This window comes from Linepithema humile, chromosome 2 (genome assembly GCF_040581485.1).
Source record: "Linepithema humile isolate Giens D197 chromosome 2, Lhum_UNIL_v1.0, whole genome shotgun sequence".
Classification (NCBI taxonomy): domain Eukaryota; kingdom Metazoa; phylum Arthropoda; class Insecta; order Hymenoptera; family Formicidae; genus Linepithema; species Linepithema humile.
Genome location: NC_090129.1, coordinates 18195530 through 18217551, shown reverse-complemented (window position 1 = coordinate 18217551; position 22022 = coordinate 18195530). Strand labels below are relative to the sequence as shown.

At 27.4% G+C, this 22022-nt stretch overlaps 4 protein-coding genes across 13 annotated transcripts in view; 3 read left to right on the top strand and 1 right to left on the bottom strand.

Moving 5' to 3' along the window:
* Gfrl (Glial cell line-derived neurotrophic family receptor-like) overlaps nt 1–21610 on the bottom strand; it is a 342717-nt gene extending 321107 nt beyond the window's left edge. For 2 of the 7 annotated variants that reach the window (XM_067349567.1, XM_067349568.1), the window contains exons 1-5: nt 20577–21610; nt 20011–20158; nt 13083–13462; nt 12722–12934; nt 12156–12303 (exon numbers count right to left, since the gene is read on the bottom strand). The gene's annotated coding sequence lies outside the window, so the exon portion shown is untranslated. The remainder of the gene's footprint in view (nt 1–12155; nt 12304–12721; nt 12935–13082; nt 13463–20010; nt 20159–20576) is intronic. The other 5 variants (XM_067349573.1, XM_067349570.1, XM_067349572.1 and 2 more) reach the window with 5 other exon arrangements.
* Nucleotides 281–5653, top strand: LOC105679043 (uncharacterized). Of its 2 annotated transcripts, none has more exons than XM_067349587.1 (6): nt 281–774; nt 1406–1725; nt 1928–2179; nt 2252–2384; nt 3435–3634; nt 4039–5653. In XM_067349587.1, the coding sequence occupies exons 1-6, from the start codon at nt 772–774 to the stop codon at nt 4139–4141; spliced, it is 1011 nt and encodes a 336-aa protein (XP_067205688.1). In that variant the 5' UTR covers nt 281–771; the 3' UTR covers nt 4142–5653. The 2 variants fall into 2 exon arrangements, with proteins under 2 accessions (XP_067205688.1, XP_012234242.2); XM_012378819.2 differs by having other exon boundaries at nt 2249–2384; nt 4039–5651.
* On the top strand, nt 6165–11887 carry LOC105679024 (uncharacterized). Of its 2 annotated transcripts, none has more exons than XM_067349586.1 (6): nt 6165–6734; nt 7329–7648; nt 7862–8102; nt 8172–8307; nt 9363–9562; nt 9969–11887. In XM_067349586.1, the coding sequence occupies exons 2-6, from the start codon at nt 7606–7608 to the stop codon at nt 10069–10071; spliced, it is 723 nt and encodes a 240-aa protein (XP_067205687.1). In that variant the 5' UTR covers nt 6165–6734; nt 7329–7605; the 3' UTR covers nt 10072–11887. The 2 variants fall into 2 exon arrangements, with proteins under 2 accessions (XP_067205687.1, XP_067205686.1); XM_067349585.1 differs by having other exon boundaries at nt 6174–6734; nt 7851–8102.
* Nucleotides 13457–19285, top strand: LOC105679042 (uncharacterized). 2 transcript variants are annotated; one of them, XM_012378817.2, is made up of 7 exons: nt 13457–14598; nt 15221–15494; nt 15708–15948; nt 16018–16153; nt 17199–17255; nt 17332–17398; nt 17802–19285. In XM_012378817.2, exons 2-6 carry the CDS (start codon nt 15452–15454, stop codon nt 17350–17352), a joined length of 498 nt encoding a protein of 165 aa, XP_012234240.1. In that variant the 5' UTR covers nt 13457–14598; nt 15221–15451; the 3' UTR covers nt 17353–17398; nt 17802–19285. The 2 variants fall into 2 exon arrangements, with proteins under 2 accessions (XP_012234240.1, XP_012234239.1); XM_012378816.2 differs by having other exon boundaries at nt 17199–17398.
* Nucleotides 21611–22022: the final 412 nt, after the last annotated feature.

Genomic DNA, 22022 nt, shown 5'->3' with positions numbered 1-22022 from the left:
ATGTGTGCAATGTGTATGTGCGCAATAATGTCATGTGTGCAATGTGTATGTGCGCAATAATGTCATGTGAGCAATGTGTATGTGTGCAATAATGTCTTGTGTGCAAACGTACGTTTGTTTTTAATTTTTAAATGTGCGCAATAATGCTTGTAGGCAATCGCTCTGTAGGCAATCGGGAATGTCGGCAATTGAAGCTGTCGGCAAAATGTTGTGGGCAAACGAAGCTGTTGGCAAATGGGAATGTAGGCAGTTGAGACCCTCCCGTTACTTTATTGTAAAATGTAATAAAAAACAGGTAATATATGTTCAAAGAAGTTAACAGCGTTGTAGCATTTGCAAAATAAATATAATAAAGAACATCTACTATTATATATAAATTAAATATAAAATTAAACTAATATTAAAATAACTCCAAAATATGAACGTGCATGTGTAGTATTGCTAAGCTGCTGCAAAATTTATAAAATGTAACGATTTTCCGGCCACCCATTCGATTCTTAGATACTCTGCTTCTGACCAATATCAATAACAAACCATTAAAGAACTGAAAACATCATAAACGAAACAAATAATATAAAAACCAATGCTCGGCGCAAGCTCTAGAGTTCAGTTCACACTGAAGCGGCAAACCAATAAGAGTGTAAGATAATTCGTTGGATAAGATAGAAAATCCAGAAGAACAAAAAGACTTTAATACTAATTGTCAGTGGAAATACTAAAAAATGGAAAAGTAAAGCAGATAAAGTTCATCGTTAACTACACACCCACGAAATGGTATTTATTGACTAAAATGTTCGCCATTTAAAAATAATAAAAAAATAAGCAATGTGCAAAAAAATAGTAGATCTTTTAATAACAAACAAAAATTTATAGACAAATAACAAGAAGAATTTTTACAATACAGTACAATACAGTACAATACAGGACAATACATTACAATACAGGATTTAAAGATGACGAAAGTTGTTTTACGTTTACCTTACATTCTTCTCGGTGTTAAAACAATAATTAATTAACATTCTTCTTTTTCAATAACAATAAATTGTCCACTGTCCACTGTTAGCTTGCTATTATTTCACATCACATTCTCGCATTTCGCCTCAGCACAACACATAAATACAATATTTAATCACTATTACATTACCTTTTATATTATTGAAGGTAGGCTCATATACTGACAGAAACGTTTAATAATTTAATAATTTATATTAACAAAAAAAGAATGTTAATCATTCATTGTTTTCATACCATGAAGAATGTAATACCAGCATTATACGCATTGCACAAAATCCAAATCCTTTATTTTCTCTTTATTATTAATTTTCTTTATATAATACGAGCCTGTATGTAAATATTAAAAACAATAGAAATTTACTATTTATCACGCAAATTAATGTGATTCCAGAGCGGAGTAAGAAATATGTTAATGAGTGCTGCTGCAATTACGGCGGCCGTCATAGTAGGGTATAAAGTTATTAAATCTAGGAAAAAAAAAAATCTTTGCTCCCACAAACAAACAAGTGAAGAAATAAAAAATAAAAAAAGGCGCGATGTTGACAAAGAATATCCTACTTTACAATCTCCAAATTGGAGAAAAGTTGGTGAAGTATTTGATTTAGCAATATTTCCAGTGAAATCAAGTGAGAGACAATTTTCTTCTAAATCATTCGATTTTCGCGATTATGGAATGTGTGTACACGATATGGAAACATATATTTGGGACGGGTAAGTACAAAATCTTGCATTCTTACTTAAATAGTATCTAAAAATTATAAAATTTTTCGAATCGAAACAAAAAGATTAAACTGGCATAAGGTATTATTGTAAAATTTATTCTACTATGTTCTCAATTAAATTAATTATACGAAAAAATGATTTTCATTACACAATAGACTGAATATAATAAATAATATTCCACATTTATTAGAATGTTTTTAGTATATAACAAAACAACAGGTAAATTTGAAGATAGCAGAAAATATCCTTTATTGGAATCATTGTATGTAGAGCTCACAAACCCTGGCGAATTAACTTTAAGCAGCGTCATATCGTCCAATACAATAACAATGAATATAAATCGAGATCGCAATCCTTTCAATCAATTTCTGAAGGAGATATGGAATAAAACTTTGGGAACATTTTATAGTTCAGATAGAAACGTTAATACATGGTTAAAAAAGTAAGTATCATGTAACCTCTATTAACGCTTATAATTCTTGTATCTGAATAATAAAAAATGCAAATGTAGCAGGATATGTGAGGAGACAAATGAGGATGTAATTTTGGCTCATATGCTTCCACGTAACTGGTATTCGACAGGAAGGATAAAAGACAATTGGTTCCACTTTGTTGATGGGTACGAAGCTATGGAAGAAGATAAAACGGTAATAATTACATAAAATACAATTAATAATTAATAATCATTATTGTAGAAATAAAATTATTAATTTGTATTAGTTTTCGTACGCACAAATTTGTTCGTTACAAAAATAACAAAAACAAAAGACTGAAATAAAAAGCATAAAATACATTTTCTGTTTTTGCTGTATATCTTCAAACATAAGAAATAGAATTACAGTGTGCTTAGTGCCGCGTGCTTAATTGCTAAAATTTAACTAAACAATTGTTACAAACGTTTATGTCTGATTAAAGTATCGAACGTTTTGTGCAGCGATTTTTGAAAAATGATTTGCCACATTTCACCCTTTGCACAGAAAAAGTTTCGAGGTCCACAAACAAAATACAAAAGAGACTGATTCGATACATCTTGCGGAAGATACTTTTAAACTCAATAAATCTTATGAAACAAATGTGTCCCAATTCTTTTTTTGCATCAAAAAACTTTTCTGTATCACCCACAAAATTCAGTCGTATAATAAAGTTTCTGTTATGTGTCATTATCCTTTTTAGTATAGCAAGAATGAATTTTAAGTGATCTAGGGTGGTTTCACGTGTGTAAGAATGACCGATACGATACACTCTTCTTCCGTAGAGACTGTATCGTATTGGTCTCTTTTGTATTTCGCATAAAGACCTAGGAACTTCCTCTATGCAAAAGCGGTAAAAAGCGACAAATCATTTTTCAGAAATCACTCCAGGAATGTTTCAAATTTCAACCAATTAAATTTATTACCTTTCTTACTGTTGATTTTCGAAAAAAAAAAAAACACATTTACTAAGAAATTGCTCAACTGATCTCTACATTTAAATTAATTAATTGATTTCTCTGACATAAATATGAACTAATATAAACTCGTGTAATATAAATAATTTGTTGCCAGAAATGTTGCAAGAAATTATTCTTTTAGCATTAAAAAGCAATTAAAAAGTGACACATTGACATTAGGGTTGTTAAGTTTGTTTGGATCAATACATCATTTTAATACATTTACAAACAAAAAAAATTTTCACAAAATAACTTCATATTATTTTAGGGAAAATTCATAACTTTACCACGTTTTATACTGATGACATTAAAGACGCAATTAGAGGTACTTGAAAACAATGAAAATGTGACGGCAAATATTATAGTTTACACTGACGATGAATCGATAAATCCTTTTATAGAGAAAACCTGGAATTGGATAAAAGTCGGTGACAATGTAATTCTCAGAAAAGTCAAACCAGTTCCGAGGTATTTGCACGCACTTATATACTTAATTCTATCTTTATTTTTACAGCTATGCTTTATGTATTTTTATTATCGAATTTCTAATTAAAGAGTTCAAAATATTAGTATTTATCATAGTTATCAAAAGTTTGACCAATTCTGTAAAAAAACATAGTCTGCTTAATAATTTCTAATCATTATTTTCAAAATTTTATTAATTTTTAAATTTTGACATATTTTCGTTAAACAGTCGTACTTGTTATTTTTCTATTTAATAAAATGTATTTTCAAATATTGCTATATATTCAATTTATTTCATTTTATTCGTGATACTATTTTCACAATAATTCTTTACGCACTGATTCTTTTCAGTACTTATTATTTTACTTATAAATTAGTTAAACATATGTTTTATATTCTCGGTTCAGTGCTGATAAAACAATCCAACATTGTGGAATTTATTGTGCTTTATGGTCTGGTGGGAACGTAAAGGTGAACGATGAAGTATATATTTACTGTTCTGATATATAACACAAGTGTAAAAAGAATATTGTTTGAACAAATACTGTTTCGTTGTCATAATAAGCGTTTGAGCTAATTTTACTTTATTGACTTTTATACAAATATGTGTAGATAAATAATTTAGTGCCTTCAAAGTCTGTAAGTGATACACAAAAATGGATATTTTACCGATATTAACATTATTTTATTCTTTCTAGTGATTCATAACATTTAATTTTCTCATAACTTGTTTATTATCTTTTTTTTAATGACAGGTTACTTTCTTCGTAACTAAAAAATATATTATTATTCATTACGTATCATTTATAACATATTCCGATTAATTTAATAAACATAAATTTAAAATTACATTTAAATTTTAACTTAAAATTTAAAATAATTTTAAATTGTTAAAAAATAAGTTTTTGGGATCATTAAAAAAAATTTGATAAATGAAAGTATAAAAATACTATCATAACAATTAAAAAATGAAACTGATAAAAAATTCGAGGTACAATTTTTATAATTACCAAAAGATATAAATGTTATACATGTATGCATTACACTTTAATTTTTGAATATAATGCCAATATATGTATAACAGAAACGAGAGATTCATGTATATATGTATGTTTATAACATATCATGTGTGTCATTGATTATAAAAGTAAATTACGTCCAAAAACTTGTAGCAAAGTAGCTAAAAGTAGAAAAATTCTATGCTTTGTTTAAAATAATTAAAATATTTATTTTAAATTTATTTTAAACATAATACTAGTGATATCTTCAAGTTTTTTGGTGAATTTATTTACAAGTTTTACTTATTTTCTCATTTCTCTTTAATAAATCATCGAATTTTTGAGTTTTTCTAATCATTATCGTCTTAAACTAATTATTATTATAGAAATTAGAGATATTTGAAAATGTGCAAATTAGATTTAAATTCAGCAAGATTCTATCTCAATAAAACAAGATTACTGTAAAATATTAAGATTTATCACACTATCCCGCTATGCAATTAGAAATTTTTGACTTCAGTTTTCTTGATTTGTAAAAGCGATAATAAGTCTTACTTTATTGTAAAATGTAATGAAAAATACGTATTATATGTTCAAAAAAGTTAACAGCGTTGTAGTATTTCCGAAATTAGTATAATAAAAAACATGTATTATTATATATATAAATTAAATATAAAGCTAAAATAATATTATTGAATTTGTGAATCTAACCACATGTAATTTTAATAGCTTCAATTTCAATTTTATAGAAACCACTTTTGACCAGTTTCAACGCTATATTCATTTCTCATACTTTTAATTATCACGCTATATTCTTGAAGATATCAGCATTTTTGTCACGTAAGGATATTCAGAAGACTGCTCGAATTATTTTATAACAGCTGACAATATATAATTCAGTAATATAAAAAAAATATAAAGTTTTATTTTTGTTATTTAATATCCAGCAAAGGATACGTTTTTGTTTGCAGTTAATTATATATTTTAAACATCCTGTATAACTTGTTAATTTTTGCTGATACAGTAACACGCGTATTATTGTTGCTTCTCGTGTTTTGCATAAAATAATTCGTTTATTATAAGGATGAAATAACGTAAAACGCATACTTCTGCCTCTAATGATAAAAAAATAAATTATGCATTTAGAAATGCATTATTGAAGTTTCCTGCTCCTGTCTCAGATGTGACTTCACAAAACGTTTACAATTCAATTGTGTTATAACTCTCAACTATGCTCTTTCCAAAAATCCAAAAAAATTTATCCTCCTCCTAACTAAAATTTTCAAATTTACTCAATAATTTTTTAAAATGCTATACAAACATATGCCAATGTTCTTTAAAATATATTAAATTCTATAGAATACGTTAAAAATTACATATTACATCAAAACTATATTTTCAAAAAATACCAATAATTACGTTAAGAGTGTGGGATTTTTTATCTTTAATTCTCAGATATAATTTAAAAATTTAATTCTATAAGTTACCAAAAAAACGCTGCATGATACAAATTAAAAAAAAATTATTTAAAAAAAAACATTCAATATGACTGTAAGAAAGCAATGCTGAATTTAACTATCAATTTGTTAAAAATGTGGTAGTATAACGTTTCACAGCTTGAATTTTATTATCAATTTTCGTGAAAGAATACTGAATGTTACATTACTGATATCTGAGATACAGATAGTAACGGACAGAAAAAACATAGAAAAATGTTCTATGTAAAGTAAGACACTGTAAGTAGCTCCGCAATATGAACGCGCGTGTGTAGTATTGCTAATCTCCTGCAAAATTTATAAAATGTAACGATTTTTCGGCCACCCATTCGATTGTTAGACACTCTGCTTCTTACCAATATCAATAACAAACCATCAAAGAAGTCAAAACATCATAAACAAAACAAACAATGTAAAAACCAACGCTCGCCACAAGCTGTACATTTCAGTTCACGCTGAAGCGGCAAACCAACAAGAGTGTAAGATCATTCGTTGGATAAAATAAAAAAACCAGTAGAAGAAACTATAATACTAATTGTCAGTAAAAATACTAAAAAGTGGAAAAGTAAAGCAGATAAAGTTCATCGTTAACTACACACCAACGAAATGGTATTTTTCGACTAAAATGTTCGCCATTTAAAAATAATAAAAAAATAAGCAATATGCAAAGAAATAGAAGATCTTTTAATTAAGAAAAAAAAATTCATAAACAAATAACAATAAGAAGACAATACAGGATATAGAGCCGACGAAAGTTGTTTAACGTTTGTATTACATTCTTCTCGGTGTTAAAACAATGATTGATTAACATTCGTCTTTTACGATAACAATGAAATGTCCACTGTCCACTGAACTGTTAACTTACTATTATTTCATATCACTTTCTCGCATTTCGCCTCAGCACAATACATAAATACAATATTTGGTCACTATTACATTACCTTTTACATTATTGAAGATAGGCTCAGATACTGACAGAAACGTTTAATAATTTAATAATTTACGTTAACGGAAAAGAAGAATGTTAATCATTCATTGTTATAATACCATGAAGAATGTAATACCAGTATTATATGCATTGCGCCGAATCGAAATCCTTTATTTTCTTCTTATTGTCATTTCTCTTTATATAATACGAGCCTGTATGCAAATATAAAAACAATAGAAATTTACTATTTATCACGCAAATTAATATGATTCCAGAGCGGAGTAAGAAATACGTTAATGAGTGGTGCTGCAGTTACGGCGGCCGTCATAGCAGGGTATAAAGTTATTAATTCTAGGAAAAGAAAAAATCTTTGCTCCCACAAACAAACAAGTGAAGAAATGAAAAATAAAAAATGGCGCAATGTTAACAAAGAGTATTCTACTTTACAATCTTCAAATTGGAGAAAAATTGGTAAAGTAGTTGATTTAGGGATATTTCCAGTGAAATCGAGTCAAATAAAATTTAATTCTGAGTCATTTAAATTTCGCGATTATGGAATGTGTGTACACAATATGGAGACATATATTTGGGACGGGTAAGTACAAAATCTTGTATTCTTACTTAAATAGTAACTCAAAATTATAAAATTTTTCAAATCGAAACAAAAAGGTTAAACTGGCATAAAGTATTATCGTAAAATTCATTCCACTATGTTCTTAATTAAATTAATTATACGGAAAGATAATTTTTATTACACAATAAGCTAAATATAATAAGTAATATTCCACATTTATTAGAATGTTTTTAGTGTACAACAAAACAACAGGTAAATTTGAAGATAGCAGAAAATACCCTTTATTGGAATCATTGTATGTAGAGCTCACAAACCCTGGCGAATTAACTTTAAATAGCTTCATATCGTCCAATACAGTAACAATGAATTTAAATCAAGATCGCAATCCTTTCAATCGATTTCTGAAGGAGATATGGAATAAAACTTTCGGAACATTTTATAGTTCAGATAGAAACGTTAATACATGGTTAAAAAAGTAAGTATCATGTAACCTCTATTAACGCTTATAATTCTTGTATTTGAATAATAAAAAATGTAAATGTAGCTGGATATGTGAGGAGACAAATGAGGATGTAATTTTGGCTCATATGCTTCCACGTAACTGGTATTCGACAGAAAGGATAAAAAACAATTGGATCCACTTTGTTGATGGGTACGAAGCTATGGAAGAAGATAAAACGGTAATAATTACATAAAATTCAATTAATAATTAATAATCATTATTGTAGAAATAAAATTATTAATTTGTATTAGTTTTCGTACGCACAAATTTGTTCGTTACAAGAATAACAAAAACAAAAGACTAAAATAAAAAGCATAAAATAAATTTTCTGTTTTTGCTGTATATCTTCAAACATAAGAAATAGAATTACCGTGTGCTTAGTGCCGCGTGCTTAATTGCTAAAATTTAACTAAACAATTGTTACAAACGTTTATGTCTGATTAAAGTATCGAACTTTTTGTGGAGCAATTTTTGAAAAATGATTTGTCACATTTCACCCTTTGCACAGAAAAAGTTTCGAGGTCCACAAACAAAATACAAAAGAGACTGATTCGATACATCTTGCGGAAGATACTTTTAGACTCAATAAATCTTATGAAACAAATGTGTCCCAATTCTTTTTTTGCATAAAAAAACTTTTCTGTATCACCCACAAAATTCAGTCGTATAATAAAGTTTCTGTTATGCGTCATTATCATTTTTAGTATAGCAAGAATGAATTTTAAGTGATGTAGAGTGGTTTCACGTGTGTAAGAATGACCGATACGATACACTCTTCTTCCGTAGAGACTGTATCGTATTGGTCTCTTTTGTATTTCGCATAAAGACCTAGGAACTTCCTCTATGCAAAAGGTAAAAAGCGACAAATCATTTTTCAGAAATCACTCCAGGAATGTTTCAAATTTCAACCAATTAAATTTATTACCTTTCTTACTGTTGATTTTCGAAAAAAAAAAAAAAACACATTTACTATATAAGAAATTGCTCAACTGTGATCTCTACATTTAAATTAATTAATTGATTTCTCTGACATAAATATGAACTAATATAAACTTGTGTAATATAAATAATTTGTTGCCAGAAATGTTGCAAAAAATTGTTTTTTAGCATTAAAAAGCAATTAAAAAGTGACACATTAACATTAGGGTTGTTAAGTTTGTTTGGATCAATACATCATTTTAATACATTTCGAAACAAACAAAATTTTCACAAAATAACTTCATATTATTTTAGGGAAAATTCATAACTTTACCACGTTTTATACTGATGACATTAAAGACGCAATTAGAGATACTTGAAAACGATAGATATGTGACGCCAAATATTTTAGTTGACACTGACGATGAATCGATAAATCCTTTTATAGAGAAAACCTGGGATTGGATAAAAATCGGTGACGATGTAATTCTCAGAAAGGTCAAACCAGTTCCGAGGTATTTGCACGCACTTATATACTTAATTCTATCTTTATTTTTACAGCTATGCTTTATGTATTTTTATTATCAAATTTCTAATTAAAGAGTTCAAAATATTAGTATTTATCATGGTGTTCAAAAGTTTGATCAATTCTGTAAAAAAACATAGTCTGCTTAATAATTTCTAATCATTATTTTCAAAATTTTATTAATTTTTAAATTTTGACATATTTTCGTTAAACAGTCGTACTTGTTATTTTTCTATTTAATAAAATGTATTTTTAAATATTGCTATATATTCAATTTATTTCATTTTATTCGTGATATTATTTTCACAATAATTCTTTACGCACTGTGATTCTTTTCAGTACTTATTATTTTACTTATAAATTAGTTAAACATATGTTTCATATTCTCGCTTCAGTGCTGATACAACAATCCAACATTGTGGAATTTATTGTGCTTTATGGTCTGGTGAGAATGTAAATGTGAACGATGAAGTATATATTTACTGTTCTGATATATAACACAAGTGTAAAGAATATTGTTTGAACAAATACTGTTTCGTTGTCATAAAAAGGATTTGACGTTTGAGCTAATTTTACTTTATTGACTTTTATACAAATATGTATAGATAAATAATTTAGTGCCTTCAATGTCCGTAAATAATACACAAAAATGGATATTTTACCGATATTAACATTATTTTATTCTTTCTAGTGATTCATAACATTTAATTTTCTCATAACTTGTTTATTATCTTTTTTTCAATGACGGGTTACTTTCTTCGTAACTAAAAAAATATATTATTATTCATTACGTATCATTTATAACATATTCCGATTAATTTGGTAAACATAAATTTAAAATTACATTTAAATTTAAACATTAAAATTAAAATAATTTTAAATTGTTAAGAAATAAGTTTTTGGGATCATTAAAAGAATTTGATAATTAAAAGTATAAAAATACTATCATAACAATAAAAATGAAACTGATAAAAAATTCGAGGTACGAGATTTTGGATTTGAAGTATCAATATAATTTTATGTAGTGAATAATATTTGTATATATAATCCCAATATATGTATAACACAAATGAGAGATTCATGTGTATATATATATATATATATATATATATGTTTATAACATATTACATGTGGAATTGATTATGAAAATAAATTAAATAAAAAATTTTGGAACATTGATTGTATCATTTATTTGGTGTTACATCGATCTATGAAGTCGAAATAACTCCAAATAAATAATCATAAAGACACATGATTTTTATAATCACCGAAAGATATAAATGTTATACATGTATGCATTACACTTTAATTTGTGAATATAATGCCAATATATGTATAACAGAAACGAATGACTCATGTATGTTTGTAACATATCATGTGTGCCATTGATTATAAAAGTAAATTAAGTCAAAAAACTTGTAGCAAAGTAGCTAAAAGTAGAAAAATTCTATGCTTTGTTTAAAATAATTAATATATTTATTTTAAATTTATTTTAATAATAGTGATATCTTCAAATTTTTTAGTCGATTTATTTAAGAGTTTTACTTATTTTCTCATTTCTCTTTAATAAATCATCAAAGTTTTGAGTTTTTCTATAATAATTATTATCTTAAACTAATTATTATTATAGAAATTAAAGATATTTGTAAATGTGCAAATTAGAATTATATTCAGCAAGTTTCTATCTCAACAAAGCAAAATTACTGCAAGATATAGGTAAAGATTTATTATACTTACTCGCTATGCATTTAGAAATTATTTACTTCTGTTTTCGTGATTTGTAAAAACGATAATAAGTGCTATTTTATTGTAAAATGTAATAAAAAACAGGTATTATATGTTCAAAAAAGTTAACAACGTTGTAGCTATTGCAAAATCAATAAAAAACTAGATAAAAAACATGTATTATTGTATATATAAATTAATATAAAATTAAAATATATATTATACATTTATAAAATAATATTATTCAATTTGTGCCAAAACTAATTTTAATATTTTCAATTTTAATTTTTAATAAATCACTTTAGACCAATTTCAACGCTATACTCTTTTTTCATACTTTTAATTATTTCGGTATATTCTTGAAATGTTAGCATTTCAAACACATAAAGATGATTATAAGACTGCACGAATTATTTTATAGCAGCCGACAATATAATTCAGTGATATAAAAAAATATAAAGCTTTATTTTTGCTATTTAATATACAACAAAGAATACGTTTTTGTTTGCAAGTTAGGCGTATAAACATGAAAGAACAAGATAATAAAAGAACAAGACTTTTCAACTCTTTTGTTCTTCGCGTAGCAAAGTATTATATTAACAACAAGAAATGACATATAAGAAAATTTCGTTCTGACATAAATCCCTAACGCAACGAGCTAAGCTCGCCTACAATTCTCCGTGCATGCAATTTAACGATCCATAATAAAAATAAAAATGTAATTATCGATTGTTAATTTCACTTGCGTCTTGAGCGAAATAAAAAATTAACTTTTACAAAATTTCTTTTTAATACACAGTAAATTTCAACAATTTTACTGTATACACTTATACAAATAATAAATAAATGAGAAATACCTTAAAGTTTCTCTGTCGATGCCCGATGCCCATCCTGAACCTGCTCCTTCTTTCAGTATAAGAGAACACGATTCACTCACAAAAATTTGATTAATTATTATGTCACGACATTTTATGTGGCACTTCCGACGCGTACTTTTGCTGTTATCTGTAAAATATAAAAAGACACTCAAATTATAGCAACTTTTAGAATAATTAGTATCAGATAAATAATTGTGCATATTAAATTTTTATTTGTCTTTCAAACAAATAGTTAAAAATAGAATTATTAAAAATTTATATGTCTGAAATAATATATTTAATATTGTAAATATATAAAAAATCTAATAATCATAAATATTAAATATTGTAATATTGTAACATTGTAAATGTTTCGCTGAAAATTTCAACTATTTTATTATGTACAACATTTTGCAATTAATAGGTAATAATCCAGACAGCACAACATATCCAAAAGACGTCCAGAGGATATCTCAAAGACATTTTTGGGACGACAGGACATTCTCTGGATATCTTTTTGATGTATTTTGGACATGTGTGCTGTCTGGGAAGTAAACGAGATATACCTTAAAGTTGCTCCACCGATGTTTGATGCCCGTCCTACGCCTCGTCCTCCTCTCAGTATAGAAATAGCAATTTACTTGCAAAAATCTTGTTGATTATCATGCAACATTTTATACGATACGTAAGTATGGTACGATATAAGTATTCTCGAAGCGTACTTACATAAGAATAAAGATAATACGCATAGATATCATCGCACGGATACATTTGGTATTCTGTAGAAAACAACAGAAGGATATTTGTAAGAAATAATTTTATCTCACAAAGTGGCGAGAGTGAATTTGAAGGTTAATTGTAATGAGAGAGTAATAAAAGTGTAATATGGAACTTGTTAGGATGATTGAAATGATAAAAATAACATACCAATATGCTCCGATACACGATCCGCGCAGCACGAGTATCGCCGTGCGAAACATAACAGAATAATATCAAAAATAAGATCGCGCAATTTTAGATTTGAAAGATTCGTGGAATGTACGCGCTACAATGTACGCTGAATGTAGCGTATGAACGTGAAGGAGAGAAAGAGAGGGAACACGAGTTTTGAGAGTGAGCCGTATGGTGGAGTTGTTGTCGCGCGTGACGTAACCTCATATCATCTCTCACTCTTTCCCACTGTACCTTTCTTGCATTGTGTGTCGTCGCGCACATTTTACATATGCCTTCAAATCTTCTTAATATCGAACTTACTCACCACAATGTGCAACCGCGAAGTTGTTATTCCGTTGATCTGCAAAGTTAATCTGTAAAACACAAAAGAACATTCTGATTATAGCAAAGTTTAAATTAATTATGCAATTTACGTCAATCTATAATATCGAAATAGCTCAAAATAGATAACTATAAAAACATATGACTTTTATAATCATCGAAAGATATAACACAACATTATACATGTATGCATTAAACTTTAATTTATGAATATTATAAATAGAAGTATATATAAAGTTCCAGTTTAAAATTTACTTTGTAGTAAATTATCTAAAAGAACAATTCCATACTTTGTTTAAAAAAATTAGAATGTTTATTTTAAATTAGTTTTAAACATAACAATAAGGAAATAGTGATATCTTCAACACTTTTAGTCAATATATTTATCAGTTTTACTTATTATCTCATTTTTCTTTAATAAATTATTAAATTTTTTAATTTTTCTAATAATTAGATTCTTAAAATAATTATTATTTTAAAAATTAAAGAAATTCATAAATATGGAAGATGGATTTAAATTGAGCAAATGTTTACCTTAAGAAAGCAAAATTACTGCAAAACATAGGTAAAGATTTATTATACTATCTCGCAATGCACTTAAAAAGTATTTATTATTGTTTCCTTGATTTGTAAAAGCGATAACAAGTGTTACTTTATTGTAAAATGTAACAAAAAACAGATATTATATGTTCAAAGAAATTAACAGCGTTGTAGCATTTGCGCGCGCGCGCGAAATAAACATAATAAAAAACATCTATTATTATATATAAATTAAATATAAAATTAAACTAATATTAAAATAACTCCAAAATATGAACGTGCATGTGTAGTATTGCTAATCTGCTGCAAAATTTATAAAATGTAACGATTTTCCGGCCACCCATTCGATTCTTAGATACTCTGCTTCTGACCAATATCAATAACAAACCATCAAAGAACTGAAAACATCATAAACGAAACAAATAATATAAAAACCAATGCTCGGCGCAAGCTCTAGAGTTCAGTTCACACTGAAGCGGCAAACCAATAAAAGTGTAAGATAATTCGTTGGATAAGATAGAAAATCGAAAAGAACGAAGAGACTTTAATACTAATTGTCAGTGGAAATACTAAAAAATGGAAAAGTAAAGCAGATAAAGTTCATCGTTAACTACACACCGACGAAATGGTATTTATTGATTAAAATGTTCGCCATTTAAAAATAATAAAAAGATAAGCAATGTGCAAAGAAATAGAAGATCTTTTAATAACAAAAAAAAATTTATAAACAAACAACAAGAAGAATTTTTACAATACAGTACAATACAGGACAATACATTACAATACAGGATTTAAAGACGACGAAAGTTGTTTTACGTTTATCTTAGATTCTTCTCGGTGTTAAAACAATGATTAATTAACATTCTTCTTTTCCGATAACAATGAATTGTCCACTGTCCACTGTTAGCTTGCCATTATTTCACATCACATTCTCACATTTCGCCTCAGGACAATACATAAATACAATATTTAATCACTATTACATTACCTTTTACATTATTGAAGGTAGGCTCAGATACTGACAGAAACGTTTAATAATTTAATAATTTATATTAACGGAAAAAAAGAATAATAATCATTCATTGTTTTCATACCATGAGAATGTAATACCAGCATTATACGCATTGCGCCAAATCCAAATCCTTAATTTTCTCTTTATTGTTAATTCTCTTTATATAATACGAGCCTGTATGTAAATATTAAAAACAATAGAAATTTACTATTTATCACGCAAATTAATATGATTCTAGAGCAGAGTAAGAAGTATGTTAATGAGTGCTGCTGCAATTACGGCGGCCGTCATAGTAGGGTATAAAGTTATTAAATCTAGAAAAATAAAAAATGGCGCGATATTGGCAAAAAGGTTCCTACTTTACAATCTTCAAATTGGAAGACAGTTGTTACAGTAGTTGATTTAGGGATATTTCCAGTGAAATCGAGTCACATGAAATTTTATTCTGGATCATTTAACTTTCGCGATTATGGAATGTGTGTACACGATATGGAGACATATATTTGGAACGGGTAAGTACAAAATCTTGTCTTCTTACTTAAATAGTATCTAAAAATTATAAAATTTTTCGAATCGAAACAAAAAAGTTAAACTGGCATAAGGTATTATTGTAAAATTCATTCAACTATGTTCTCAATTAAATTAATTGTACGGAAAGATGATTTTTATTACACAATAGGCTGAATATAATAAGCAATATTCCACATTTATTGGAATGTTTTTAGTATATAACAAAACAGAAGGTGAATTTGAAGATAGCAGAAAATACCCTTCATTGGAATCATTGTGTGTAAAGTTCACAAACCCTGGCGAATTAACATTAAGCAGCGTCATATCATCCAATACAGTAACAATGAATATAAATCGAGATCGCAATCCTTTCAATCAATTTCTGAAGGAGGTATGGAATAAAACTTTGGGAACATTTTATAGTTCAGATCTAAACGTTAATACATGGTTAAAAAAGTAAGTATCATGTAACCTCTATTAACGCTTATAATTCTTGTATTTGAATAATAAAAAATGCAAATGTAGCTGGATATGTGAGGAGACAAATGAGGATGTAATTTTGGCTCATATGCTTCCACGTAACTGGTATTCGACAGAAAGGATAAAAAACAATTGGTTCCATTTTGTTGATGGGTACGAAGCTATGGAAGAAGATAAAACGGTAATAATTACATAAAATTCAATTAATAATTAATAATCATTATTGTAGAAATAAAACTATTAATTTGTATTAGTTTTCGTATGCACAAATTTGTTCGTTACAAGAATAACAAAAACAAAAGACTAAAAAAAAAAGCATAAAATAAATTTTCTGTTTTTGCTGTATATCTTCAAACATAAGAAATAGAATTACCGTGTGCTTAGTGCCGCGTGCTTAATTGCTAAAATTTAACTAAACAATTGTTACAAACGTTTATGTCTGATTAAAGTATCGAACGTTTTGTGGAGCGATTTTTGAAAAATAATATGTCACATTTCACCTTTTGCACAGAAAAAGTTTCGAGGTCCACAAACAAAATACAAAAGAGACTGATTCGATACATCTTGCGGAAGATACTTTTAGACTCAATAAATCTTATGAAACAAATGTGTCCCAATTCTTTTTTTGCATAAAAAAACTTTTCTGTATCACCCACAAAATTCAGTCGTATAATAAAGTTTCTGTTATGTGTCATTATCATTTTTAGTATAGCAAGAATGAATTTTAAGTGATGTTGAGTGGTTTCACGTGTGTAAGAATGACCGATACGATACACTCTTCTTCCGTAGAGACTGTATCGTATTGGTCTCTTTTGTATTTCGCATAAAGACCTAGGAACTTCCTCTATGCAAAAGGTAAAAAGCGACAAATCATTTTTCAGAAATCACTCTAGGAATGTTTCAAATTTCAACCAACTAAATTTATTACCTTTCTTACTGTTAATTTTCGAAAAAAAAAACACATTCACTAAGAAATTGCTCAACTGATCTCTACATTTTAATTAATTAATTGATTTCTCTGACATAAATATGAACTAATATAAACTCGTGTAATATAAATAATTTGTTGCCTGAAATGTTGCAAAAAATTGTTCTTTTAGCATTAAAAAGCAATTAAAAAGTGACACATTGACATTAGGGTTGTTAAGTTTGATTGGATCAATACATCATTTTAATACATTTAAAAACAAAAAAAATTTTCACAAAATAACTTCATATTATTTTAGGGAAAATTCATAACTTTACCACGTTTCGAACTGATGACATTAAAGACGCAATTAGAGGTACTTGAAAACGATAGATATGTGACGCCAAATATTTTAGTTAACACTGACGATGAATCGATAAATCCTTTTATAGAGAAAACCTGGGATTGGATAAAAATCGGTGACGATGTAATTCTCAGAAAGGTCAAACCAGTTCCGAGGTATTTGCACTTATATACTTAATTCTATCTTTATTTTTACAGCTATGCTTTATGTATTTTTATTATCAAATTTCTAATTAAAGAGTTCAAAATATTAGTATTTATCATGGTTATCAAAAGTTTGACCAATTCTGTAAAAAAACATAGTCTGCTTAACAATTTCTAATCATTATTTTCAGAATTTTATAATTTTTAAATTTTGACATATTTTCGTTAAATAGTCGTACTTGTTATTTTTCTATTTAATAAAATGTATTTTTAAATATTGCTATATATTCAATTTATTTCATTTCATTCGTGATACTATTTTTGCAATAATTCTTTACGCATTGATTCTTTTCAGTATTTACTTATTATTTTACTTTTATATTAGTTAAACATATGTTTTATATTCTCGGTTCAGCGCTAATAAAACAATCCAACATTGTGGAATTTATTGTGCCTTATGGTCTGGTGGGAACGTAAAGGTAGACGATGAAATATATATTTACTATTCTGATATATAACACAAGTGTAAAAAGAATATTGTTTGAACAAATACTGTTTCGTTGTCATAATAAGGATTTGACGTTTGAGCTAATTTTACTTTATTGACTTTTATACAAATATGTATAGATAAATAATTTAGTGCCTTCAATGTCCGTAAATGATACACAAAAATGGATATTTTACCGATATTAACATTATTTTATTCTTTCTAGTGATTCATAACATTTAATTTTCTCATAACTTGTTTATTATCTTTTTTTCAATGACGGGTTACTTTCTTCGTAACTAAAAAAATATATTATTATTCATTACGTATCATTTATAACATATTCCGATTAATTTGATAAACATAAATTTAAAATTACATTTAAATTTAAACTTTAAATTTAAAATAATTTTAAATTGTTAAGAAATAAGTTTTTGGGATCATTAAAAGAATTTGATAATTAAAAGTATAAAAATACTATCATAACAATAAAAATAAAACTGATAAAAAATTCGAGATACGAGGTTTTGGATTTGAAGTATCAATATAATTTTATGTAGTGAATAATATTTGTATATATAATCCCAATATATGTATAACACAAATGAGAGATTCATGTATATATATATATATATATATATATATATATATATATATATATATATATATGTTTATAACATATTACATGTGGAATTGATTATGAAAATAAATTAAATAAAAAATTTTGGAACATTGATTGTATCATTTATTTGGTGTTACATCGATCTATGAAGTCGAAATAACTCCAAATAAATAATCATAAAGACACATGATTTTTATAATCACCGAAAGATATAAATGTTATACATGTATGCATTACACTTTAATTTGTGAATATAATGCCAATATATGTATAACAGAAACGAAAGATTCATGTATGTTTGTAACATATCATGTGTGCCATTGATTATAAAAGTAAATTAAGTCAAAAAACTTGTAGCAAAGTAGCTAAAAAGTAGAACAATTCTATGCTTTGTTTAAAATAATTAATATATTTATTTTAAATTTATTTTAAACATAATAATAGTGATATCTTCAAATTTTTTAGTCGATTTATTTAAGAGTTTTACTTATTTTCTCATTTCTCTTTAATAAATCATCAAAGTTTTGAGTTTTTCTATAATAATTATTATCTTAAACTAATTATTATTATAGAAATTAAAGATATTTGTAAATGTGCAAATTAGAATTATATTCAGCAAGTTTCTATCTCAACAAAGCAAAATTACTGCAAGATATAGGTAAAGATTTATTATACTTACTCGCTATGCATTTAGAAATTATTTACTTCTGTTTTCGTGATTTGTAAAAACGATAATAAGTGCTATTTTATTGTAAAATGTAATAAAAAACAGGTATTATATGTTCAAAAAAGTTAACAACGTTGTAGCTATTGCAAAATCAATAAAAAACTAAATAAAAAACATGTATTATTGTATATAAAGTAATATATAATTTAAATATATATTATATATAAAATAATATTATTCAATTTGTGCCAAAACTAATTTTAATATTTTCAATTTTATATTTTAAGAAATCACTTTAGACCAATTTCAACGCTATACTCTTTTTTCATACTTTTAATTATTTCGGTATATTCTTGAAATATTAGCATTTCAAACACATAAAGATGATTATAAGACTGCACGAATTATTTTATAGCAGCTGACAATATAATTCAGTGATATAAAAAAATATAAAGCTTTATTTTTGCTATTTAATATACAACAAAGAATACGTTTTTGTTTGCAAGTTAGGCGTATAAACATGAAAGAACAAGATAATAAAAGAACAAGACTTTTCAACTCTTTTGTTCTTCGCGTAGCAAAGTATTATATTAACAAGAAATGACATATAAGAAAATTTCGTTCTGACATAAATCCCTAACGCAACGAGCTAAGCTTGCCTACAATTCTCCGTGCATGCAATTTAACGATCCATAATAAAAATAAAAATGTAATTATCGATTGTTAATTTCACTTGCGCCTTGAGCGAAATAAAAAGTTAACTTTTACAAAATTTCTTTTTAATACACAGTAAATTTCAACAATTTTACTGTGTACACTTATACAAATAATAAATAAATGAGAAATACCTTAAAGTTTCTCTGTCGATGCCCGATGCCCATCCTGAACCTGCTCCTTCTTTCAGTATAAGAGAACACGATTCACTCACGAAAATTTGATTAATTATTATGTCACGACATTTTATGTGGCACTTCCGACGCGTACTTTTGCTGTTATCTGTAAAATATAAAAAGACACTCAAATTATAGCAACTTTTAGAATAATTAGTATCAGATAAATAATTGTGCATATTAAATTTTTATTTGTCTTTCAAACAAATAGTTAAAAATAGAATTATTAAAAATTTATATGTCTAAAATAATATATTTAATATTGTAAATATGTAAAAAATCTAATAATCATAAATATTAAATATTGTAATATTGTAACATTGTAAATGTTTCGCTGAAAATTTCAACTATTTTATTATGTACAACATTTTGCAATTAATAGGTAATAATCCAGACAGCACAACATATCCAAAAGACGTCCAGAGGATATCTCAAAGACATTTTTGGGACGACAGGATATTCTCTGGATATCTTTTTGATGTATTTTGGACATGTGTGCTGTCTGGGAAGTAAACGAGATATACCTTAAAGTTGCTCCACCGATGTTCGATGCCCGTCCTACGCCTCGTCCTCCTCTCAGTATAGAAATAGCAATTTACTTGCAAAAATCTTGTTGATTATCATGCAACATTTTATACGATACGTAAGTATGGTACGATATAAGTATTCTCGAAGCGTACTTACATAAGAATAAAGATAATACGCATAGATATCATCGCACGGATACATTTGGTATTCTGTAGAAAACAACAGAAGGATATTTGTAAGAAATAATTTTATCTCACCAAGTGGCGAGAGTGAATTTGAAGGTTAATTGTAATGAGAGAGTAATAAAAGTGTAATATGGAACTTGTTAGGATGATTGAAATGATAAAAATAACGTACCAATATGCTCCGATACACGATCTGCCCAGTACGAGTATCGCCTTGCAAAAGATAACAGAATAATACCAAAAATAAGATCGCACAAATTTAGATTTGAAAGAATCGTGGAATGTACGCGCTAAAATGTACGCTGAATGTAGGGTATAAACGTGAAAGAGAGAGAGAGAGAAAGAGAGAACACTAGTTTCGAGAGTGAGCCGTATGGTGGGGTTGTTGTCGCGCGTGACGTAGCCTCATATTCTCTCTCACTCTTTCTCGCTGTTTCTTTCTTGCGCTGTGTGTCGTCGCGCACATTCTTCGTATACCTCCAAATCAAAATTTGTGCGGGACCTTGTTTTTGCTGTTATCCTGTGGCTAGTGTCCTGTGTCTTCCGCAAGCGATAATCGTACGGAGCGAATCGCGTATCAGGATGAATCGGTGCGTTATTTTTATTATCTTAACCATCCAAATAACTTCCGTTCTATACTCTTTTTACTACTCTTTCATTACAATTAACCTCAAAATCACTACCCCGGTGAGATAATTACTTTTTACAAATATCATTCTGTCATTTTCTATAGAAAGTCGAACGTATCCATGCGATAATATATTCGAGTATTATTTTTCTTCTTATATGATAAAGTACGCATCGCGGGAGTGCCGTATAAAATGTCGAGCGATAGTAATTAATCAGATTTTCGCGAGTGAATTGCGAGTGAATCGTGTTCCCTTATGCTGAGAGAATGAGCAGGCTCAGGAGGAGCATCGGGCATCGGCGGAGCAACTTTGAGGTATTTAACGTTCATTTATTATCTATTAATTGTAAAATATTGGAAACAACATTGTTGTTTAAAAGACGAATAAAAGGTTCAATGTGCGCAACTATATTTTTAATACTAATTAATTTAAAGTTTGCTATAAGCAGAATGTTCTTTTGTCTTTTACAGATCAACGGAACAAAAACTCCGCTGCTGCGCATCGTGCCGGTAAGTTCAAAAAATTTTGTACTTTAATCTTATTAAGAAAATGATAATAAAAAGGATACACAAAAACGCAAGTTGTTTTCGGATTTCTCGCACAATCGGATGAGAAATATAATTTGCGC